Source organism: Athene noctua, chromosome 16 (assembly GCF_965140245.1).
Source record: "Athene noctua chromosome 16, bAthNoc1.hap1.1, whole genome shotgun sequence".
NCBI classification, from domain to species: domain Eukaryota; kingdom Metazoa; phylum Chordata; class Aves; order Strigiformes; family Strigidae; genus Athene; species Athene noctua.
In genome coordinates this window covers 14,806,130-14,826,538 of record NC_134052.1, presented here as the reverse complement: position 1 = coordinate 14,826,538, position 20,409 = coordinate 14,806,130, and the positions used below count along the sequence as shown (strand labels likewise).

At 48.4% G+C, this 20,409-nt stretch overlaps 1 protein-coding gene across 3 annotated transcripts; it reads right to left on the bottom strand.

The window, feature by feature from the left end:
• Window positions 1-657: 657 nt before the first annotated feature.
• On the bottom strand, window positions 658-18,261 carry LOC141966916 (DEP domain-containing mTOR-interacting protein-like). 3 transcript variants are annotated; one of them, XM_074920168.1, is made up of 9 exons: window positions 18,065-18,261; window positions 10,013-10,191; window positions 6,690-6,813; window positions 5,304-5,482; window positions 4,501-4,686; window positions 4,004-4,144; window positions 3,610-3,680; window positions 2,079-2,183; window positions 658-893 (listed from the first exon to the last, which is right to left on the bottom strand). In XM_074920168.1, exons 1-9 carry the CDS (start codon window positions 18,148-18,150, stop codon window positions 768-770), a joined length of 1,197 nt encoding a protein of 398 aa, XP_074776269.1. In that variant the 5' UTR covers window positions 18,151-18,261; the 3' UTR covers window positions 658-767. The 3 variants fall into 3 exon arrangements, 2 of the variants coding, with proteins under 2 accessions (XP_074776269.1, XP_074776270.1); XM_074920169.1 differs by lacking the exon at window positions 18,065-18,261 and adding an exon at window positions 11,933-11,997; XR_012634631.1 differs by lacking the exon at window positions 658-893 and having other exon boundaries at window positions 2,123-2,183; window positions 3,470-3,680.
• Between the last annotated feature and the right edge of the window lie 2,148 nt (window positions 18,262-20,409).

Below are 20,409 nucleotides of genomic sequence, written 5' to 3'. Positions count from 1 at the left end.
AGATTCACACTCAGACCATGACACATTTCCTTTTGGGCAGACACCGGTCAGGGTCTCTCCTTTCCCCCACTGCCTCCCGGCACTAGGTTGATAGCATCCTATGATGTTTGGGACCTCTGCCTGGCTCCATGCTGAGGTGAAGCTGGTTAATGAATTTAAACATTATTAGGGGTTGGGAGCACAAAAAGCACAGTCATGGAAGTCTCACCTTTGCAAGAAACAGTCCTGGCTGTGAGCGTGGCTAAGCCAAGAGAGTAGCAGGAGCCTTGGACTTTCTTTACAAGGAAGCATATATCACTGTATTCATTTCCTTATTTTCTTGACAGAGTCAATGGCACGGCTTATCGGGCCATCTGGAAAGCACATTGTGTTCTTGGTAGACTGCACAGACAACTGAGGGGAGCTCAGATATACTCACCTGCTTGGTATCAAACTTCTTGCTGCTTCCCAGCCTGTACCACCAGCCTTGCAGCTTGACCGGGTGAATGACTTGTTTAAGACTCGGTTTCATGATGTGCTGAACAACCCCACTGGCATTAAAAAGGACCTGCGGGAGCTTAGACCCTCTCAACAACAGGTAGAGTCAAATATTTCAACAACATCAAAATTCGTGACTTGTCCATTAGAATGTATTTATTTGAAAATATATTAAAACACCTGGCTAACATTTCACAGTGAATGGTCAAGCTTGGTCCCTCCCCACAGTCGATCCTTGCTGAGTGGAGTGTCCTGCCTTTCCAAACAGCTGTGGGATGAGACTCCTTTGTTCATTCCACGGCTTCCATGACTTCCATCACGAGAGTTCGTGGTCCTGTCATGATGAGGCTGCTGATGGTTTGATAGTCCAGATGCAAAACATACACACCATTCACTGAGAAAACAAACTGGCACACCTGCAGGGAGAGGAAAGGCTGGTTACCTTCAGCCGACGTCTTCTTGGCAAATTCTGCCCGTGATGGACTCGAGCCAGAGGCTGCAAAGCAAATAATTTGCTACAAAATCCTGCAACCTCTAAAACATTACCCCTCTGTAAACTACACTAATAATCACGGTGCTATGATCTCTACATCATAAAAAAGGGACCAAAGGGATATAGACTGTGAGCTAACAGAGAGAGAAAAAAATAAACAAACCAACTCATTTATGAGCAGTGGTTCATTTCGTGGATGGAAATGAGGCACAATATTAACATCTAGCAATCTGGTAGCAAACGAGATTAGGTAAGGAGAAATTAACTGGGCTCTTGAGTAAATGAAACAAATTCATCCATCCCCTTCCAATCCTGCCCGAGGCAAACAAGGAGTCACACTCTGCCTTTGAAAAATCCCATTATTTCAAATATCCACATGACTTTAGACTTATATCAGCTTGTCGAAATTACTCCCTCACTGCTGGGGTTTTTATAGGGAACCATGAGACTCAACGTTTCTTTCCTTCATGCCTAAAACTTGACACACAAACCCAATATGTGCCTGGGTCTAAAATGAGTTTCAAGACCTCAGTTTATTTCACCTGGGCTGGAAATACTGGAAGTTACTCAACAAATCAAAGCAAGGCATCAGTCTGAAGTTATTAAGCTTTCATGGACATGGCAAATAGTTCCACACAGAACTACACCGTTAATAGCAGAGGAACACAAATTGCGTTGCACAGCTCAGGGTCTGTGAAAGCCAGGTTCAGGATAAAGCTCTGGTCCTTTGGGGTTATACACAGCTACTGGAGCCGAGCTGGGAATTCTCCGCTTCGTTTCTAGCGGCTCAAACAGTTTCTACGACCCCAAAGTCTACCACAGGGACAGTTTAGTTTTGACAGAGTTTTTTGGGGGTTTAGCTGCCCCCAGCCCCTGTGCTGCCCTGGCAAAAGACAAACCCGCCGCCGTGCAGGCACACAACCGCGCACTTGGCCTGCAGAGAGCAGCCTTCCCTCCGCCTCTCACCGCCCCGCCAGAGCTCCATGGGCAGACTCAAAGTGATCTCTACTGCAGGAGGTGGCATTATCACGGAGGATGTGTTCAGCCTGAAATCTCAAACAGGACATAAGTCCCTGCCGCCGGGTAAGTCACCACAAGTGAGAAGTACCTTCATCCCTGCGGCAGCAGCGGGTCCTCCTGGGTCCACTGCCTGGATGTGGCAAGGTCTTCCTCCTCGGACCACAAACCCCCAGCCCACTGCATCCCCCACAATCTACAAAACAGAACAAAAGGGTTTCAAAAACCAAGGAATGGGCTGGATAGAGGAGATGGAACAGTTCTAGTGAGATGGAGAGCTCAGCTCCTGATGCTAATCTGTGAGTGGGAGAGAAAGGGCTGTGCACCAAGCGAGATGCACAACCACAGAATAATTGCTTTCTGCAACGCTGCTTTCTGTTTAATATCCCCTGCCAGCAAGTGTAGAAGAGCGAAGCACGGGCAGCATGAAGTTGAAGCACAAGGCATGCACCAAGAACGTGTTGAGAACATTTCCAGAGCACGCACACGACGCCTTTTCCTTGGCACAGAAGAGCATTTCCAGGGTGGAAGTAGCCACTCTTAATTTTTCCCACTCTGATCTCAGTCTGTCAGAGCAGTTTGCTGTAGTGCTGCGGCCATCTGATGTGACTAAAAGAGAAAAGGAATTCCCAAAGGACTTTGCATGTTACCCATATAAATAAATAACAGCAACTGCACACTAAGCAGAAGGAAATGAGCCATGAAAGGCCGAGGCTGGCAGAGTTGAAGGGCAGGGCAAGAACATTCAGGAGGAGAATGAACAACGCATCCTCATACATGCCACGCTAATGACCAGCTTTATTTTTCTTGCTCCTTCCCACCAACTTCTACGGCACAGTTAATTCGGGAACCTGATCCACAGCTCCTCTGTAACCCTACTTGTGTCAAACCGGAATGGCAAGACAGCCTTCACACTTTCTAAACTGGTGAAATTCCCCCTCTCAAAGGTGCGGCAGGAAAGAGCTGAGAAGTTTTACACAAAAATAAACAAGCAGGATAGGATCTGCAGGTCAGGAACTGTCTTGCAACATTCAGCACCCGTCAGCCCTGCCTTGACTGGTCCTACAGCTTTCGAAATAATTAGAAAAGCAAAAGCCCAAAACTCAGGTTGTCTGCAGCATCCTGGAGATTTTACAGTGTGTTTATTTTGTCCTTAAAAAAAAAAAAAAAAATCCAATCCAAAGAAAGGGAAGAGTGGCCTTCAGATGCTGACGGGCCATATCAGCATATCTGATCTGCAGCAGGAACCTGAGAGATGCGTAAAGGTGATACCTGTGTGACCCCGAGGACGTGTCTCAACTGTCACAAGACTTAACTGATTATACAGTCTGCATGGAGCTGGGGGAAATATAAACAGGAGTTCTGCCCAGGAAATATTCTCTTTCCTGATCCACCCCTTTGACATACATTAAGCTAAAGCGGAGGCTGCGCACACTTTCACCCACAAGAACATTCTGCAGACATTGACCCACCGAGACTCACCAAGAGCGAGCGGTGACGGTGTGACATGCAGTCAAAGTTTCAACGTACAGAGGTCGGAGCAGCAGGCAGAAAGCTATCAAAGAGCAGGCAGAGCACTCAGTACTGTGGGGTTAGCAATACCCTTCGCTGTGGTCACTTACAGTTAGTGTTTTCTTGACGTAAGGGGCCCCAGGGGACAGGAGCTCTTCGTTGGTGACGGGTCTCTTTAACACTAGAGCAGAAGGTGACAGATCCTATCAGAATCAGGGGTTTCATACAGTAAAGTGCATAACGAGGTAGCCTGGGGATTACCATGGGCTGGCAAACAGATATTAGAACCAGCCACAGTTACTACCCACAGAAATCTTTGCATTCATCTCAATGTTTTTCAAAGGGCTTGCACAACTTTCCACGGCTCGGAGGTGAGGTTGACCCTCTCCTCCTGCAAGTCACCAAGCTGACAGTGGAGGGATTTGGACCTGAGGCTTGAGCTAGCCCATGCCCTGAAGGAAAGCTTTATCCTGTGCAGCCACAGGGCCCCGCAGAACCCCAGACCTGATTTGGGGTTGCACTCAGCCACAGGAGGGAATACCAGCGCAGGAGTAGTGCTGAAGTAGGGGTTGGAGTTTCCAGCGAGGGAAGTGATGCTGCTCCTTCGAACCGCTGAGACAATTTTGATCTCCTTGTTGGTCTGGACTGAAAGAGGCAGAAATAACATTTACCCAAAGGAAGGAACAGACTAGTTTAAAATAACAAACTTCCCCCACCAGCCTGACCCACATCTGAAAGGTAACCATGGACCAAGGACAGCATTTGAGCTTAGAAAGAATAAAACCAGCTTCCGAGAAAGACCAAGAGCTGAGCTGATGGTAAGTTGTGTTATTTTCCTGGAATGGGGAGCTGTGGTGGAGGCTGCCAGTGCATCATGACATCCACCACAAACCAGTGAGATGGGTGGTCATGGGATGCCTGGAGGAACACCCTCAGCTCTGGGATACTCTGGCAACGTAACCCTTGCTTTCACAGCCCTCCACAAACACATCCACAGTTACCAGAGAGAAAGCTGGTGTTGCCTGGGTCCGGATTGAGCTTGCGAAGACAGAAGGGACTGTCCGGGCTCTCAGAGAGGGCGCGAGAAGAGTTCTCATTGAGTAACTCTGTGAGACGGCGCCTCCGGCGAAAGTTGATCCAGAATTGGTAGAGGATGTCACTGTCAAAGAAGTGATACCTATTGGAGACTAGGAGAGAATAGGGGAGGAGGGAGAGGCTGAGAGGGTTTGAAAAACATACAGCAAATATACTGAGGGACCCAGATGAATTGCTTTTAATGTCTCTGTGTCCTACGGCAGTTTTTTGGACTGTTGGAGAATGCTGCCTGCAGGGAAGGAGGAAGAGCAGGGCCACCTCCCCAAGAGGTGTCATCTCCCGGGGGTGCACCACCGAGTCACAGGCCTCCACCTGCCCCAAGACACTCGGAGGACTCCCTGCCCTCTGAATTGAATGTTTAATTCCTGCAGATGGTTACAATCTCCAGCCAAGCATAGCAGAACCCTACATCCTCACAGCCCAGCCCTCCAAACCCAGGGGTGGATCCCAGTCCTGCGGCCGGAGGCTTTGAAGAACTGAAGAGCAATAGCTCAGATTTCAACTCAAAGCCTTTGTGGGTGGTGGAAGATTGATCCAATTTCAAAGGTCACTGGCTCCAAACATAGAACTAAAAGGCCCCATTGCCATCTCCAAGTGGGCACTTGACCAGCACTTGTTTCACACCATGAATGGGGATTTGTTCCTAGCACAGCCTTGACAACCACGCTCATCTGCTTTCCATCCCGGCTCCAGCCAGACCCTCGCTCACCGTGCTGAACGATCCCATGCTCCAGCAGCGCCCGTCCCAGCTCCACTGCCTCCTTTCGGTTCTCCGCTTCTCCCTCCTGAACGAGCCAGTCAACCATCTCGCAGCCCAAGAAAGTCCTCTGGTACTTCACCGAATTCTCCTCTCTCACCTTCAGAATTGACTCCTCCACGCTCACCAGCCTGGCACAGAGGGGATGCTGTGCAGCCCTGCCATCCCACCCGGGGGCTGCAGCCGGCCGAAGCGAGGCCCAGAGAAGCGGGTAAAGCGTTACAGCCAAAACGGTGCTGCCTGGGAGCAGCGGGAAGGGAGGGAGAGATGCAGAGCTGCAGTCAGGCAGCTTTGTAAATCTTCTCACAGCGGGGGAAGCAGCTTCAGCAAAACCAGTTCAGCTGCGGCCTCAGCTGAAGCCCGCGGGGGAAAGCCAAGCAAGAAACAGAACGCACACACCACATGGCAGTTAATCCAAATTGATGGAGAAGGTGCGTTTCTGTAAACACATACTCAGCTTGCAGCATAATCGAGAGTTAAATGCAGCGTCTCCACGAGAGGGTGCAGCGGGCTCAGCTGTGGGACACGCGGGATGCTCTCCCCGTCCCACGGCCACCACCCCTGAGTAAAAGCAAAGTACAAGGGATGCGTGTCTGCCAGAAGGGCAGGGAGCCAAAATCCTCCCCCCACCCCGAGCCTGGCTGAAGGAATTCTCCCTCAGTGCCAGGTTGTGAATCTGATTGCCAAGGTTTGAGGATGCAGATGATGTGAAGAGGCTGTTAAAGGAAACAGGGTGGGTCTGTGGTTGAACCCAGTCTAACAAAAGGACTCGTGAGTTATCTGGGAAGATAGCTTAGATTTAGAACCAGAAACAATCAACATAAAGAAAACTAAACACTTTGAGGCGGGAGGAGTTTTCTTTACTGCTTGAGAATTAGTTTTTTCCTTTCAACTTTTGCAAATAGGCTAAGCGAGGTGCAGGGATCCAGGGCCCTGAAGATCCTCTACCCTCCTCATTTTGGTGGGACGTAAATCCTAACGGTGCTGGTGGGAGCAACATTCCCAGGGAGGCTGGGAATGGCCACTGGACAGGCCCATCCCAGGAGCACTCAAACTGCAGCCCGGGCCAGGTCCCAGGACCCGCGCTTGTGTTGGAGTCCCCAAAAGCATCCGAGTTGAGAATCCATCTCCTGGCCCAGCCCCAAAGGGGCCCGTTGTCCTGTGGCTGTGACAGGGCTCAGGAAACAGCATTTCCCAGTGGTACAGCACAGGGTGCAGAGGAGGAAGAGAAAAGCCAGCTGTAGCTCCCGGCTGTAGAGCATCAGCAGCAAGCACAGCCAGAGCGCGCTCCCACCGCCCCTCGTTGGGAGCTGTTTTGCGGGGGAAGGACTCACGTACTTCTCGTAAAGACTCTGCCCTCTCATGAACACCTTCACGTCCTTACTGAGAGGGAAGGTCCCGTCGTCCTTGCGGAAGCGGTAAAGCAGCTTGGCGTCCTTGTAGTCCGAGTGCTCGTCGCAGACTGAAAGCAGTTCAGAGCAGGGATGTCAGTGCTGCGGGCGGCTGTCAGTCCCTAAGGGACAGACAGACCTGCACAGGCTCAGGAGGGTGGCATTTCCTGGTTAAAAGCTACGGGGGCTGCAGGCGATGTCCTTCTCTATGCCCCTCATAGCACGGAGCAACCAGAATCCGAGCCTTCGCTCCCCAAATCGGGTGCCTACAAACACCGTGCTGGTGGGAGAGCTCATTCTCACTGAACAGACCTCAGAAAAGCTCCAGTTTGAGTCTACATTTTAAGCCAGACACTAAGATGTTCATCAGAACAAACTGGGAAGTTTTGTTGTTTGTTTCTGTTGTGGTGGTTTTTTTTTTTTTTTCTTGTTGGTCTTTGGGTTTTTCAGTTGTTTAAATTTAAACGTTGATGTTTTGGTTTAGACTAAAAGAAAACAAACTGATTGTCTCAATCTGCTTTTTTTTAGAAGCTACTGCCACATATAAGTAAACTTGGAAGACAGGAGGAAAAACCCCACGCTTCATCCAAAACCCCATAAAAATCACCTCTGTCTCCATCAAAACTGTAAGCTAAAACGTATAATGACACCAACTTTTCCACACCATTTTGTGCCAACTCAGCCCAATTCATTTGCACAGCAAACTGACCTCAAGTGAGAATATTTTCTTCAAAGCAAGTTGCATTCAACTGGAATAATCAAATCTATATGAAAAGCCTCAGTTTCATCTTGGGGATGAGAACAGACATGCATTTACAGATTGTGTAAAGTGCATGCAACATTTAGCAAGTAAATATTTGGGATTCAGCCTTGAGATAAACTTGCCTGCAACAGATTTACAAGTAAAAAAAAAAAAAAAAAAAAAACCAAAAAAAACCCCAACCAAAACCCAAACCACAGAACCACACAGCCCCAAAATCACAGTCCAGCCCAAAGCAGCCAGCCTGCCTTTCTTCAGGTCCGCCCATCTGAAGCAAGAAGGAGAAGCTTCAGCAGTAAAAAAAAAAAAAAGTAGTCAAGAATATGACTAAAGAAGCTTCAGCAGTAAAAAAAAAAAAAAAAAGTAGTCAAGAATATGCCCAAAAAACAAAGAAAATTAGTCAAAGGACTAGAAAAGAAAACCACAAAGATTTCCTCGCTGGAGTAAGGTAACCCACTAGAGTGAAATTCAAATTATACAAGATACTTCTTGTGAAAAATTTTAGCGCTTGTTCATTCTTCTGAGCGGGCTGGCGAAACTTCATTCCCCTTTTGGTAAGCAGCAAAATGCTCCCAAGTGTCAGATTATTTGGGAGTTCATCAGTCCTCCCGAGCAGTGGGTGGTCTGGATGTGAAATCAGGACGCTAAAGCCCGGGACTCATCAAGCAAGAAGCAGGTTGAGAAGGTTTTAAAAGGTGAAAGTTTGCATTTTGTCAGCTCCAAGGAGCAACGATTCCGATGGCATTGCAATTGGGAATTGAACATAAAACCTTACAGGACTACACCCATTAGAAAACCGAAGCTTTTTTTGCTATTTGAAGTCCAATTTTAAGGTGTTTCCAGCAAGTAATAGAAGAACAGCTCAAACCACATCAGACCATTAAGAGGCAGCACAGATAATGATCTTCATGAGATAATTATCGTCTTCTGGATCCCAGTGGAGAAGAGGGCAAACAGTTTAGACAGCCAATTGCAAAGCACTTGGCGCAGCGCTGCGGTTAGCAGGCAGCCTTGTTTCTATAGGACCAACAAAAATTAATGGTCATAAGGCAAGTCGGAAAGTCAACGGCTGTGTCCTGCCAGGAATTATCATGGAAGCAGGAGGGACACGTCCGTGATAAGCTATCAAAACAGCACTGGTACCCAGTGCTGCACAGGTTTAACAAACTAATGGATTTATTTGAAACTGTCAGCTGGAGAGATGGAAAAAAAAAAATTAAAAAATCAGTTTTAAGTGTTAATGGTTAACTGAGAACTCACTGCTTCAACTTTACACTTTGGTGATAAAGCACAGCAGCTGTTTATTTTTATTCAAGGCAGCTTAATGTAAAGGGCATTAACCTCAGCAAGTAGCAGATGGCAACAGAGTGTTTGCATTGCAGTGGTCCAAGGCAGCTATTTCTGGACCCTAAAGAAGAGGGGGGGGAAAGTTGTCACCTGCTTCTGTCTCCTCAGCTTCATCCTCCTGTGACAAACTACTGCCCTACTCCAGATTACCACGGCTCATCCCCTGAGGACTTGGAAGCAAGAGAGCTCAACCAGCAGCTCAGCCACAACCCTTCCCACCAAGGGCAGGGGTCTCCCAGGCCTGTTTGAATATCCAGGACTTTTATTCCTGATTAGGCCTGACACAAAAAAAAAAAAAAAAAGAAACAGCTCTTTGCTAATATGCCCTTGTTTCCTATTGTTATATTGGGACCAAGGGCTGGACCTTGGGGACTGCTCTGCAGCTCAGGGACAGGCACAGACCACAAATTAATCCCAAACTGCTGGAAGTTCCAAATAATTTTTAAAAAGAACAAAGCCTGAGTACTAAGATCTGGGCTTGAGAACCAAGCTGCTTTTATCCCCACCTCACCCCCTTTTATTTTTTATGATTTTTAACAGGTTCCGTAGATAAGCCTTCAAAATAGTGTCACACGCTTAATTCCCAAGGGAGGCCTTCCTACAGGATTGCTTCAGCTTCAGGTACCAAATGACTTTTTGCTTTGAGTGGTGTTGACTCCACACCCCTACTTGTCCCACCCCAGCATGGACAGGGAAACTGAGGAACTCTGGGCTCTTACAGTTAAGAAAAAAATGAACTTCCCTGCAGAGTTGAAGCATGTGTTCTTTCAGTTTCTGCACGTGAGCTAGACCAGCTTTTTAAAAAATATCCACCACCGGCTGCTGATGCAACGGCTGTAGGGCAATGTAGGTGAGGTGTTGCTGAACTTGCTTTCAAATGAGGCACTTCAGGTGCTGTTTTACCAGCGCACAGCCCAAATCCCTTTTCTGTAGGACAGGGAGCTGGCACATCCCCCAGAGCACTGCAGCTTCACACAGCTCCAACCCCACAGAGCCTCACGCCTGCCCATCACCTCCCAGCTTCTCCAGGAGCCCTCAGCCACAGGAGGGTTGTGCACAGGGACCTGACCACGCTCCCACGGGCTGCTGGACACACACGGTGACCAGATAACGCAGCCACCTCCCCGGGGGAGACGCAGCGGGGAGCAGAGAAACCCACACACCGTGATGGATGATGTAATGGTCCATTAGCTTCTGCATGAGGCGGATGCCCGTCTCTCGGTCTGGTGCTTCTTTGTGGTCGATCAGCCAGTCTGTGAGCTCCTTTGCCACGAAGCAGTTGGGGTATGTTCGGAGGTGGTAACGTCTGTCCTTAATGAGCTTCCCATCGTGGAGGCGAAGCCTAGACAGAAAAACAGCCCCTGAGCATAGCTGGTGTTACAGGAGGATTTGGGTCTAATAGCCCAGCCTAGAGGAACCACTGATGATTTGGGACTTCTAGCAAGCACCCAGCGACTTATAAATCCAACCAAAGCACTTGAGTTTGCAAGACCACATCAGTCAATCCTAAGGAGCCTCTCCAGCATCCCCTTCTCTCCTCCTACCACTACAGAGGTTATATAATTGCCTGCACGAGTCTTAGTCAGAAGCGTGTCTTTTTGTTCTAATCAAGTCTCTAAAAAATCTACAGCAGCTAACTGAAGCTTGTGAAGAAGGGTCAAAACACAGAAAAAAAAAAAAAAATAGTAGTACATATACTTGTCATCTTGGCATGATTCTGTGTCTGGCTCTCACAGAATCCCAGAATCCTCTGGGTTGGAAAAGCCCTTGCAGCTCCTCCAGCCCAACCCTGACCCTCCCCCTGACCCTTCCCAACTCCCCCAGATCCCTCAGCGCTGGCTCAGCCCGACTCTTCAACCCCTCCAGGGATCCCGGGGACTCCCCCCTGCCCTGGGCAGCCCATTCCAACGCCCAACAGCCCCTTCTGCACAGAAATCCTTCCTCAGAGCCAGCCTGACCCTGCCCTGGGCAGTTTGAGGCCATTCCCTCTTGTCCTATCACTTGTTACTTCGTTAAAGAGACTCATCCTTCCCGATAACCATGAAATCAGGAATGTAGGTGCCCCCAGGACAAAACCTTCGTCATAGCTCAGGGTGGGGGCAGTAACAGGAGACCTCATTTCTTCTACATGGGTCCAAGAGGCAAGTGCCAGGTGGACCCCATGCCCTACCTACTAATCCACGTACCCACTAATCCATAGCAACAGTGGACAACAGTCCTGGCATTTTCTAGATTAAACTGGGATAGACCGGGACAGAGTTTAGCAAAACAAAAACCATCCTATCCTGAAAACCCTGATGTTATGGCTCATCTGTGACTCTAATGGAAAGACATATGTGGGTGAAGGTTACTCAACTTTGAAGTTTAAAAGGACCTTCACAACTCAGTAAGCCACAAGGCACAGAGATCTTATGTGTTCAAGCCAAAGCCAACCCAATTTGGCAGAAGATCTGTCCAGGAGCCAAACTTCTGCCCTGTAGTCATGACTGTTCTCAAAATACCAACCCTGGAAAATGCCAAGTGCATGCAGCAGAGGGGAGATATTAATTAAACATCTCCTCTGTAACTCCAGGATGTTTCTGTTTTCAAATTACTCATTTCGATGAAGTTTTGCCTTGAGCCAGTATATTTTACAAAGGCATTCATCACTGCAGCCTGTCTTATGTCATGCCTCTTTTGTTCTTTTTGAAGAAGTTGTGTACAACACAGCATGTTGGACAACAGTTTCAGGCACCACAGGAGAAGTTTCAAAAATCCATCAGGTAATGACGGCTTATCCTATATTGTAGGATTTACAAATACTAGTGTCTCAGAAATCGTAAGGTAAAACCTTTTGTTGCATGGAGGATGAGTAACTGATTGTTACAGTTCATGCTGAGGCTGCTACAAGCCAACATAAATCTTAATCGATATTTTCAAACTTTCCCTGTAACTAAAACACTAACCTAAAGATTCATGCAGAACCAGCTCCCGGCTTTGCCTTTGACAGGCGTCCCTCAAATACTGAAGTCTATATTCAGTATTTTTATCTGGAAGGCTCATTCCCACAAGTGACAAGCAGTCATTCTCCATATGGATTTTACCTGAATAGAACAGTCCACAGACAGCCGCCTATTGTTTTTAGAGGTTATTTTTGCTTTTTTCCTTCCTTTATTTCATGGGCCACTGTCAAAATGCAATCGGGCACAGTCAGCAGCAACAGCAAACAGAGAAGCTCCCCCACCGCGACATCCCTCTGCTATGGGACAAGACAAGCAGTCATTTTTTATATGCTTTCTTTCCTTCATAATCAGCAAGTGGGATGCCACTTTAGAGGCATGTTTAGTAGAGATAAGAAAAGTACCAAGAGTACTCTACTGCTATCAAGAGTCTGCAGGAGTCTACAGAGACTATATATATATATAAAATACATACACATCTTCACCCACAATAATACATTAGACCATATTCACACAAGGCCTGAGCAGAAAGTGGTTGGGAGAATAATATTTCCCCATAGGTTTGGTTTTTTTTTTTTTTTTTAATGATGTTTCAGAATACTGCAGAAAATGCACAAATCTTGAGGGGAAAGAAAAAAAAAGAAAAGGTTTTCAGCAAACAGTACTACTAAAATATAAGATTAAAAAAAAAAACAAAAACCAAACAAAACAAAACCAAAGCCCACTTATTCTGAAACTATTCTGTTGGAACAACTGCCAGGACAGGAATTAAGTGGTATTTAAGCACCTCTGGAGCAGCAGCATCCTCAGGCTGTTTAAAGTTCGTGATGAGTTTGCTCTCTTGCCCGCAGGCCCAGGGCGGCGGAAGATGCACAGCTCGAGTGTCCTTGTGTTCTTTTCACTTCCCTCTTGTTTACCATTTCCCATAAACTATGAGGAGACAAATTCTGTCCTTCAGACAGAGAAGGACGTAATACCACTGTGTCTTCGAACAGCTCAGCTGACACCCTCTAGAAACCAGTCCGTGTTGCAAAAACAAAGCCTGTGAAATTCCGAGTGGCTTACAATCGTGCTTCCAGATAAAAAAGCTTTCAGGAAGGATGTGTAATGCAGTATTAGGAGTCTTCTAGATGCCAAAACCTACCCTGTGTACATATTACTTTTTCAAAAGGGGAAAAAAAAAAAAAAGGCAGCAAGCAGAATAAAGCAAGGATAAAATACTTGCCAGAACACGAGAGTTGACTCTTATGAAACACTCCTCGCTTGGCAGTCGCTGAGCTGCTTTCACATGTGTTTGCTTTGGGTAGGCTGCGTTGGGTAACCAAATTGGGCTTTTGTCAAGGTCACTACAAAGACATCATTATTCATCCTGTGTAACCTTGTTGAAAGGCAGATCCACAGCAGTGTAAATAGGAGGAAAAAAAAAAACCAAAACCACAACAAACAAAAACCAGGAAAAAAAAAAAAAAACCAACTAAAAAAAAACCCCAAACCTCTAGGGAATCAAGAGTTTAAGTCACTTCAGCTGTTCCAAACACAGCGTCCCTGCTCCTCTGGCAGGCCAGCGTTTTCCCAGCAGCGTTACTGGTGTCCACTGCTGGAGGGCAACCCAAGCAGCTCCTCTTTCAATTACTTCTGTGTGTTCACATTTCACGCAATTTCACAGCTGAGCGTCTAAATCAGAAGGCAAAGGGCTTTCTTGTATTGGGAAAGGTGCTGCTTTCACTGTGTCATAGTTGCACAACTAGAGCGATCCCTAAAGCGATAGATATTCTGCACCAAGAACTCGTGCGTGCCAGCATGGAGTGGGAACATCTCCCTGGGCTGCTCTCCATCACCTCCTACCCATGTCAACACACCTTGAGCATCTCAAATGTCAAGGTGAATCTTTCAAGGATATTAACTCTGGTTTGCATTCCCACAGGGTTACGTACAGATGAATGGCCCTGGAAAGATGCGTCACCCAAAGGATCTTTTCCGTTCCTATCTCTACAGAAGGAAAAGAAGAAAAAAAAGACACCAAACCACAAACAAACAAACAACTAAGTGCTCAGCAAAAGGCAGCAACAACCACAACAGCACATCTGCAAAAATAGCTGCTGCAGAGGCACGTTCATGCAAAACTCCCCCTGCAACCGGGCTCAGTAAAACCCAGTTCGCTTCACTCCCAGTCTGTTCTAGGGGAGAGGGGAAAGCTTTGCATGCCTGTGGCAGCCCAAAGCTGCACAGAAATGTTTTCTCTTCCTACTTGTATTTAAATGTATGTATAGGAAAACAGGACTTGTATCTCAAAAAGAAGCCCTGGCAAGCACAAGTCTACTTCCCAGTCCTCACGTTCACCAGAGCTGAAAATAACGTTCAGCCGGTGAACCGCCACACCAAGCAGTGTCCCGCGATCCCTCCAGGAAAACATCCCTACTTCAAGAGGTCAAAGTTCAACAGAGAACACCAAATCTCTTGTGGACCCAAGAGTTTTGGCCAGGAATACAAATTTTGGCTTGTTCAGCTACACACCTTTGAGTGAGCCCAATGTCCAGAGCATCAAAGCACGAGCGTTTTATTTAACAGCGTCTCAATCCGAGCATCCAAACCAAACACTCGGCACCACTGAAAATCTTGGACAGTGGCTGAAATCACAGTTTTGCTCTTCATAGAAAACTCTCCTTCTCCTCTCACTTCTTCTGGTCAAGACATAAGTTTACCAAGTTTATTTTATGTTTAAGAGTGACTAACGCAGCTTAACGGGGTTATTAGAGAACAGCCAGTTCGCTTGACCATGAGGAATACCCAGAGGAGAGTGCACAGAGGCTTGTCTATACTTGAGAAAGATTGCAGCAGGGTGTGAATTCAAAGTGCAGTAGCTGTTCCAGGCTATCTCTGTTCAGATAAGCCATTTGTTGCAATTAAAAATGACTAATTGAGCCTTTTACAGAATGCCACCCAGGACCACATAACGCCCAGTAAAACTGGTGTGATTTTTATGCAAGTTCATATGTCTGAAACAAAAAAGACCGACAGCAGATGTGAGGAACGAGTCTGAGACAGAAGCCCTCAAAACCAAGACCAAAGTGTCAATTTATTATCTTTGTCCTTTTGATGGGGAGAGAATCAAGACCCAGAACTCCTCTTCCCTCCCCATAGACTAGAAAGCAGCATCCCCGTGGAAACAAATGGACCCTGACAGACAGACAGACAGCCCAAAGCACAGCTTCCCCGCTCCCCTCGACTCCGTCAGGATCCAGTTTGTTCCCAGCCATCCCCACGAAGCATTCCCTCACCCCTCGCTCGAGCAGCTATTTCTGGCTGGGAAGCACACCCTGACACTGAACAGACTCATCCCTCCAGCCAAACCAAACTCGGAGGGATTTGCAAACTTGCTGGGAAGCCAAAGAACTGTGAAGATGGAGCAAAGGTTTGTTTGATTAAATACAATAGTGGGGAGGCGGGGCAGGAAGCGGAGAACAGGGAAAAACAAATGTTTGAGATTTTATGTAAATACAACAGTGTATTTGCTGATCCAGGTTTACAGAGTCAGGGCTCCTTTACATGCTTCTTTATTCCTGGGGAAAAGCAGGGGACCACTCCACAGACATTTAGCCCTGCCCCATCTGCTGTTGCCTGAGACATCATCCAGCCTCTCTGCCTCAGTTTCCCCATTGCTGCCTGTTGGGCATCCAGGCCCTAGGAAGATTCCTATCACTAACTCCTTATCTGCCAGGCTGCAAGATCCCCAGAAGGCAAGAGACAGGCTCGAGCACTGAGCGTGTTCTTCTCTGCAGTGCTCAGCTCTCCTTTCAGCGAGGGAAGGAGGAGCCCCACTGCAGGCTGATGTCCATCTCTTCACCCTCCTCCCTGGGTTTTACACGCCGTGCTGGCCAGCAGCTCATTCCAGTCTTCCTGCACTGGGAACAGGTTCCTACCCAGAGCAAAGCAGAAGGATGAGACTGCTCTGTGCTGAGCCACCGGCACAAGGACCCACCTCTCCATCCCTGTGAGCGCCGGGCTCCTTCCGTGGCCTTTACACCCGTCACCCACAGCACGCAGCTGACGAGAGCAGTTGTGCTGGATGGAATCCACCTGCTCTTCTCCACGCACCGACGAGCTCAAGACATTCTAAGAGCAGGTCAGGGGCACCAAGCAGCCAAAGCTGCCCAAAGGCAGATCGGGTCTGCTCCCTGCGCTGCAGTGTTTGCAAAACAGTACGTGGCCCCCAGCACCACGTCTTCAGTGTACGACAGCATCTGAAGTGAGGGCTCAGGGCTCGAACCTCTGCTCTGCCCTTGTTTCCAAGCCTTCCTATCGCCCCTTCCAGCAGAGATAACCTGCATCACGTTCACCCCAGGGTAGAAACGAATTGCAACCTGCTGCCATGAGCTTGGTCTGAAAAAAAAAAATATCCCAGATTTTGGGAGCTCCCTAACCAGGAGACTCCAAGGCACTCCAGCTATAAGGTGGGGTGGGAAAAAAAAAAAAAAAAAAAAAGGAAAGAAAAAAAAATGGATGCCCCAAAAAGTACATATATTTTGGGTTTTCTATTCACCTTTATCCCAGTTGCACTAAAGAAAATTTATCGCCTTTGGCTCCCTTCAGGCTTTTAGCATCCTTTTTAGAGGCCCAGAGCACATTCATGCTGCCAATAAGGAGTGAAGTTTCCAGACAAATGCTGGGAGGAAAAAGGGAGTTGGTATTATCGGTGTTCAGAAACCTGTAGCATTTGACCTAAGCCTTTACTTTGCTCGGAAGAACTAGCATAGCGTGCAGTAGACTAGAAGAGCTCTGTTCACAGATTTCTTGTACCTCTTTCTCCTCCTTACAGTCACCATCACCAAATGCTCCAGGATCTGACGTGCCCCTGCCCTCTGAAAGGCACGAGGAAGCCACATCATTCCCCTAGCACGCACACTGCTCAGTTTTAACACATATTGATTATTTCATTTTTTTCTCTGAATACCTGACCCTCTTTTGGCTCAGGCTATAGGAGCCATTTTAAACCTCAGTCACTCCAGAGGAGTAAAATACTGGAAATACAAATATAAATAAGCCTGCCCTGCCCACAAGATAGCAAAAGTTATAACTTTACATCTCTTACACTGAATTATTGAAATGAGATGTCACTCTTAGATCAGCTGATGCTTTTCCCTATAAGAAAGTTAAACTCATTTTCAAAGCTTTGCTTACAACATGAACTGCAAACACTGCAAAGGCAGAAAGGTTGATGCAGCCTCCACCTGCAACAGCAGCTTTCCCAGTCACTACCCGAAGAAAAGATTTAACTTCTGGAGCTAGGACGTAATATCTGTGAAACACAGTAAACTAGAAACGTGACTAACCATCACTACATCTTTAAAAACCAACCAGTTTGAACACTGGATGTGTTTTCAAGATGGAGCCCTAATCCTTAGCTGGAATTATCAATCCTTGATACAGTAAAAATAATAAAGCTGAGGCTAACATGACTCACTGAGAACGGACAGAGCTAATTTTAGGAATCTGATGTTAGCACACTTGGGATCTGGGCTCTTTACATTACTCAAGGATCTATTTCCTATTTTCCACCCACATTTCAAAGCAAAACAGAACAGTTCTAGACACAAACAAGCAAACTCTGCTCAGGAGCTAGAAAAGCTACGGCCACATGCTTAGAAGAAAGGGGGAGTCTGACCCCAGATGCACAAGGAACACATTTTCTCAGCCACATGGGTTTTCTTGTATTGGAGAACATATTTCTGTTTTCATAAGAAAAAAACCTCAGAAGCGGCTCAAGAACAGGGACTACAAACCAGTGGAAGTTCCCACAAGTGAATTTCAAGAGATGGAAGACCCCACGTCTTGCTGTGCAAAACAATTCGGGTGCACAGCACCCACGGGATGACCTCCCCCATCACTCCCAAAGTCCAAAGGAGCCCCGAGTCGGTGCTGCTCCTGTCCAGGCAGGGACCAGGGACCTTGGGGAGGCTGCAGAGTGTCACCACATCAGGCTCTGCACTCGGGGGAAGATGCAAAAGGAGGAAAAAAATCCTGTCTCCATCTAAACCCACCTGCCAGTCCCTTGGCACCTGGAGGCAAAGGACAGGGGATGCGTGGAGAGGAGCAGCAGGACAAGGTAATACGGGAAAGGACCTGGCTCACCACTGGTTTGGTGGGTGAAGAAAGGATCAGCAGATACCGGGGAAGGGCTCGCTCAAGGATAAAGCCTTGAGCATCCTAACAGGGTACAGTGGGGAGCCCCGGGGTGCAGCCCTGCCCCAGCCTGGGGAGGGCCCCATCACCTCCTACCTCAGCTGCTCTCCAGCAATCATCACCTCGGCCCTGTAGTGCTGCTCCGTGGCTTTCTTCTTCAGGCTGGAGCTCAGGCCCTCCATGCCGGGCAGGAGGTGGGCAGCGGTGGGGGGATGTGCCCGGGGTAGCCCGCACAGCCCATGGGATGCGGGATGAGAAGATGCTGGTCCCCTGCGCGGTCCCCAGCCTGGCTGGCAAGGTGCAGGTAGACAGCCTGGAGTTGCTGGCTCCAGCTCCCCGCCTCTCCTTCCCTCTCTGTAGTCTCTGGAGGAGGAGCCTGCTGCAATCTGATCCTGGCTTTGCTGGTTTCTCACCCGCTCGTCCCTGGCCAGGCTTCAGCTGGGAGCCGGGAAGGTGGCAGGTCTGCTTTCCAGCGGGCGGGGGACAGTGTCCTTTCTGCTCCCTCTGTGTAGATGACTCCAGCAGGCTCTGGGCATACGCAGGCTGTAGGATGAGCGGTTCAATTAGCAGTAAGAAGGACAAACACCTCCTGCCTTACGCCGTAACTTTCCGATGAAGGGTTCAGGATGTGCCATTCCCCGACGCGAGCCATGCGGCTTGCCCCCAACCTCTTCCCTGCAGGATTTCCACCTCTCCCCAGGGTGGGCTGAACTCAACACCATGGCCACGTTTCCTAAAAAGTGGGTACAGAGCAGCTTGAGCATTGTAGCAGCCATCAGAAAGCTTGGATGGAGAAACACAGGCTGATAATTAACAAGAACTGGCACGGATGAGTCTGGGACTCCGCTGGTGCCGAGCTGTTTGCCTGTATGGTGGTACTAGCTACAGCCTCTAAAAATCTACCTCCAGGCACTGAGGCCTGCCTCAGCTACTACCAGTCATTTTTATTATTTGAGATATTTTCTGCAGGCCAGAGCTGACCTGAAAGCAGTAGTGTTCAGCAAGGAAATAGGCAGAAAAACTGGGATGTGGAGATGGTTAATTCCATGCACCATTACCATTGGATGCGTGTGTAATTGTGTTTCCTTTAGTTAAAGCAGGAGTGAAAAATACTGGTTGGCATAAAGGACCAAACCTCAGAAATGCAAAAGAGGGGGGAAACCTCCCAAAAGATGTGGAAATGAGGTTGAAGGAAGGAAATCATATCAGCTAAGGAGATTCTGCTTCAATACGAAGCCTAACAAAGCACTAATAAATTAAATGATGTTAGTTAGTTGTTCGTTAATTAGCTGTCTAATTGAGTTAGACCATCATTAGCAGCAGTTTGTCAGCGAGGAGCTAGTTAGCCAACACCCCCATCAGCACGAGCAGACCCTTCCAGGCTTACATCCCCCCTGCACCATCCTATCACTAAATCAGACAAGCTCCGGTGCGTGTTTCGAGAAGGGCAGCACGCGGCGCCAGGGCCAAGGTCTGAAATCAAAGGGAGAGCTGTGTGCCTCCTGCCGCGGAGCAGCAGCGAGCTGGCACGTGGGACCAGTCTTGGCAGTCCCCAAGGAGCTCAGTGTCCTAAGCCACGGCTCGCCGCAGGGGCAGGCGGGCGGAGGAGGACCAGCTTTCACAGCCTGCCTGCCCTCCTGCCCGCGCTGGCCCGGGGCTGCCTGTGCCTCCCCGGGCTCCCTTACCTTTTGTGACTTCTTTTCCAAAAGCAAATCGTTGGAACGCTTTCTTTTCGTCACCGAGCCCTGAGAAGTGAGGTTTCAGATGATGACCGCTGGGCTCCTGGATCCCTAAGAGATGGATGCTGGAACATTTCAGAGAGGAGGACAGATGCCTCGTAAGCTCGTCAGAGTCCAGGCTGGGGTGCGGAGCCCAGTAACACCCAGCTGCTGATATGGTCACTGACAAGCACTGCTAATCCTTGCCAAGTCAGGGGGGGATTTTCATACCATCCCAAGAGACCCAGCTCTTGTGCCAGCTGTAGGTGCCAAGGCACACCTTGCGAGGGCTGAGCACACGGCCTGCAGCTCGCTCCTCGCGGTGCAGCTTGCAGAATCACTTGGCTGAGGGCTGTAGGTGCTGCTGCTGATTTCCCCGTCTGGCAGCCACCTTCTCCCTGCTCGGACGGCTGCAAACTTGGTTGACTTCATCAGATACCCACTAGGTTTTTTGCCCCGTAACAGAGCCCAGCATCAGGCTTTCACCGATTTGCACGAGTTGTTCCACCACGTCCGTATCCTTTCCATTGACCTGGGCGGGGGGACAAAGCCCTGACACCATGAGATACCAGTGCTCCTGTGCAAGCACTCAGGGCGTGCACTGCCCATCTCCAGACAGCCAGGTACAAAGCACAGTCTGAGCAGAGGGTGGGGAAAGATGTTTCTGCATATGGGGGCAGAGCACAGAGGAATGGGTGACATGGGGTAAGGGCACCGCTGTAG

Bases quoted from the DNA above. Each gene is read 5' to 3' on its own strand.
- LOC141966916 (XM_074920168.1), bottom strand. From the start codon at position 18,150: ATGGAGGGCCTGAGCTCCAGCCTGAAGAAGAAAGCCACGGAGCAGCAC. The intron at 6,814-10,012 runs GTGTGTGGGTTT...AACTGCTTTCAG, and splicing joins CCATTACATCATCCATCACG to TCTGCGACGAGCACTCGGAC. The intron at 2,184-3,609 runs GTAAGTGACCAC...TCTGTTTTGTAG, and splicing joins ACGTCAAGAAAACACTAACT to ATTGTGGGGGATGCAGTGGG.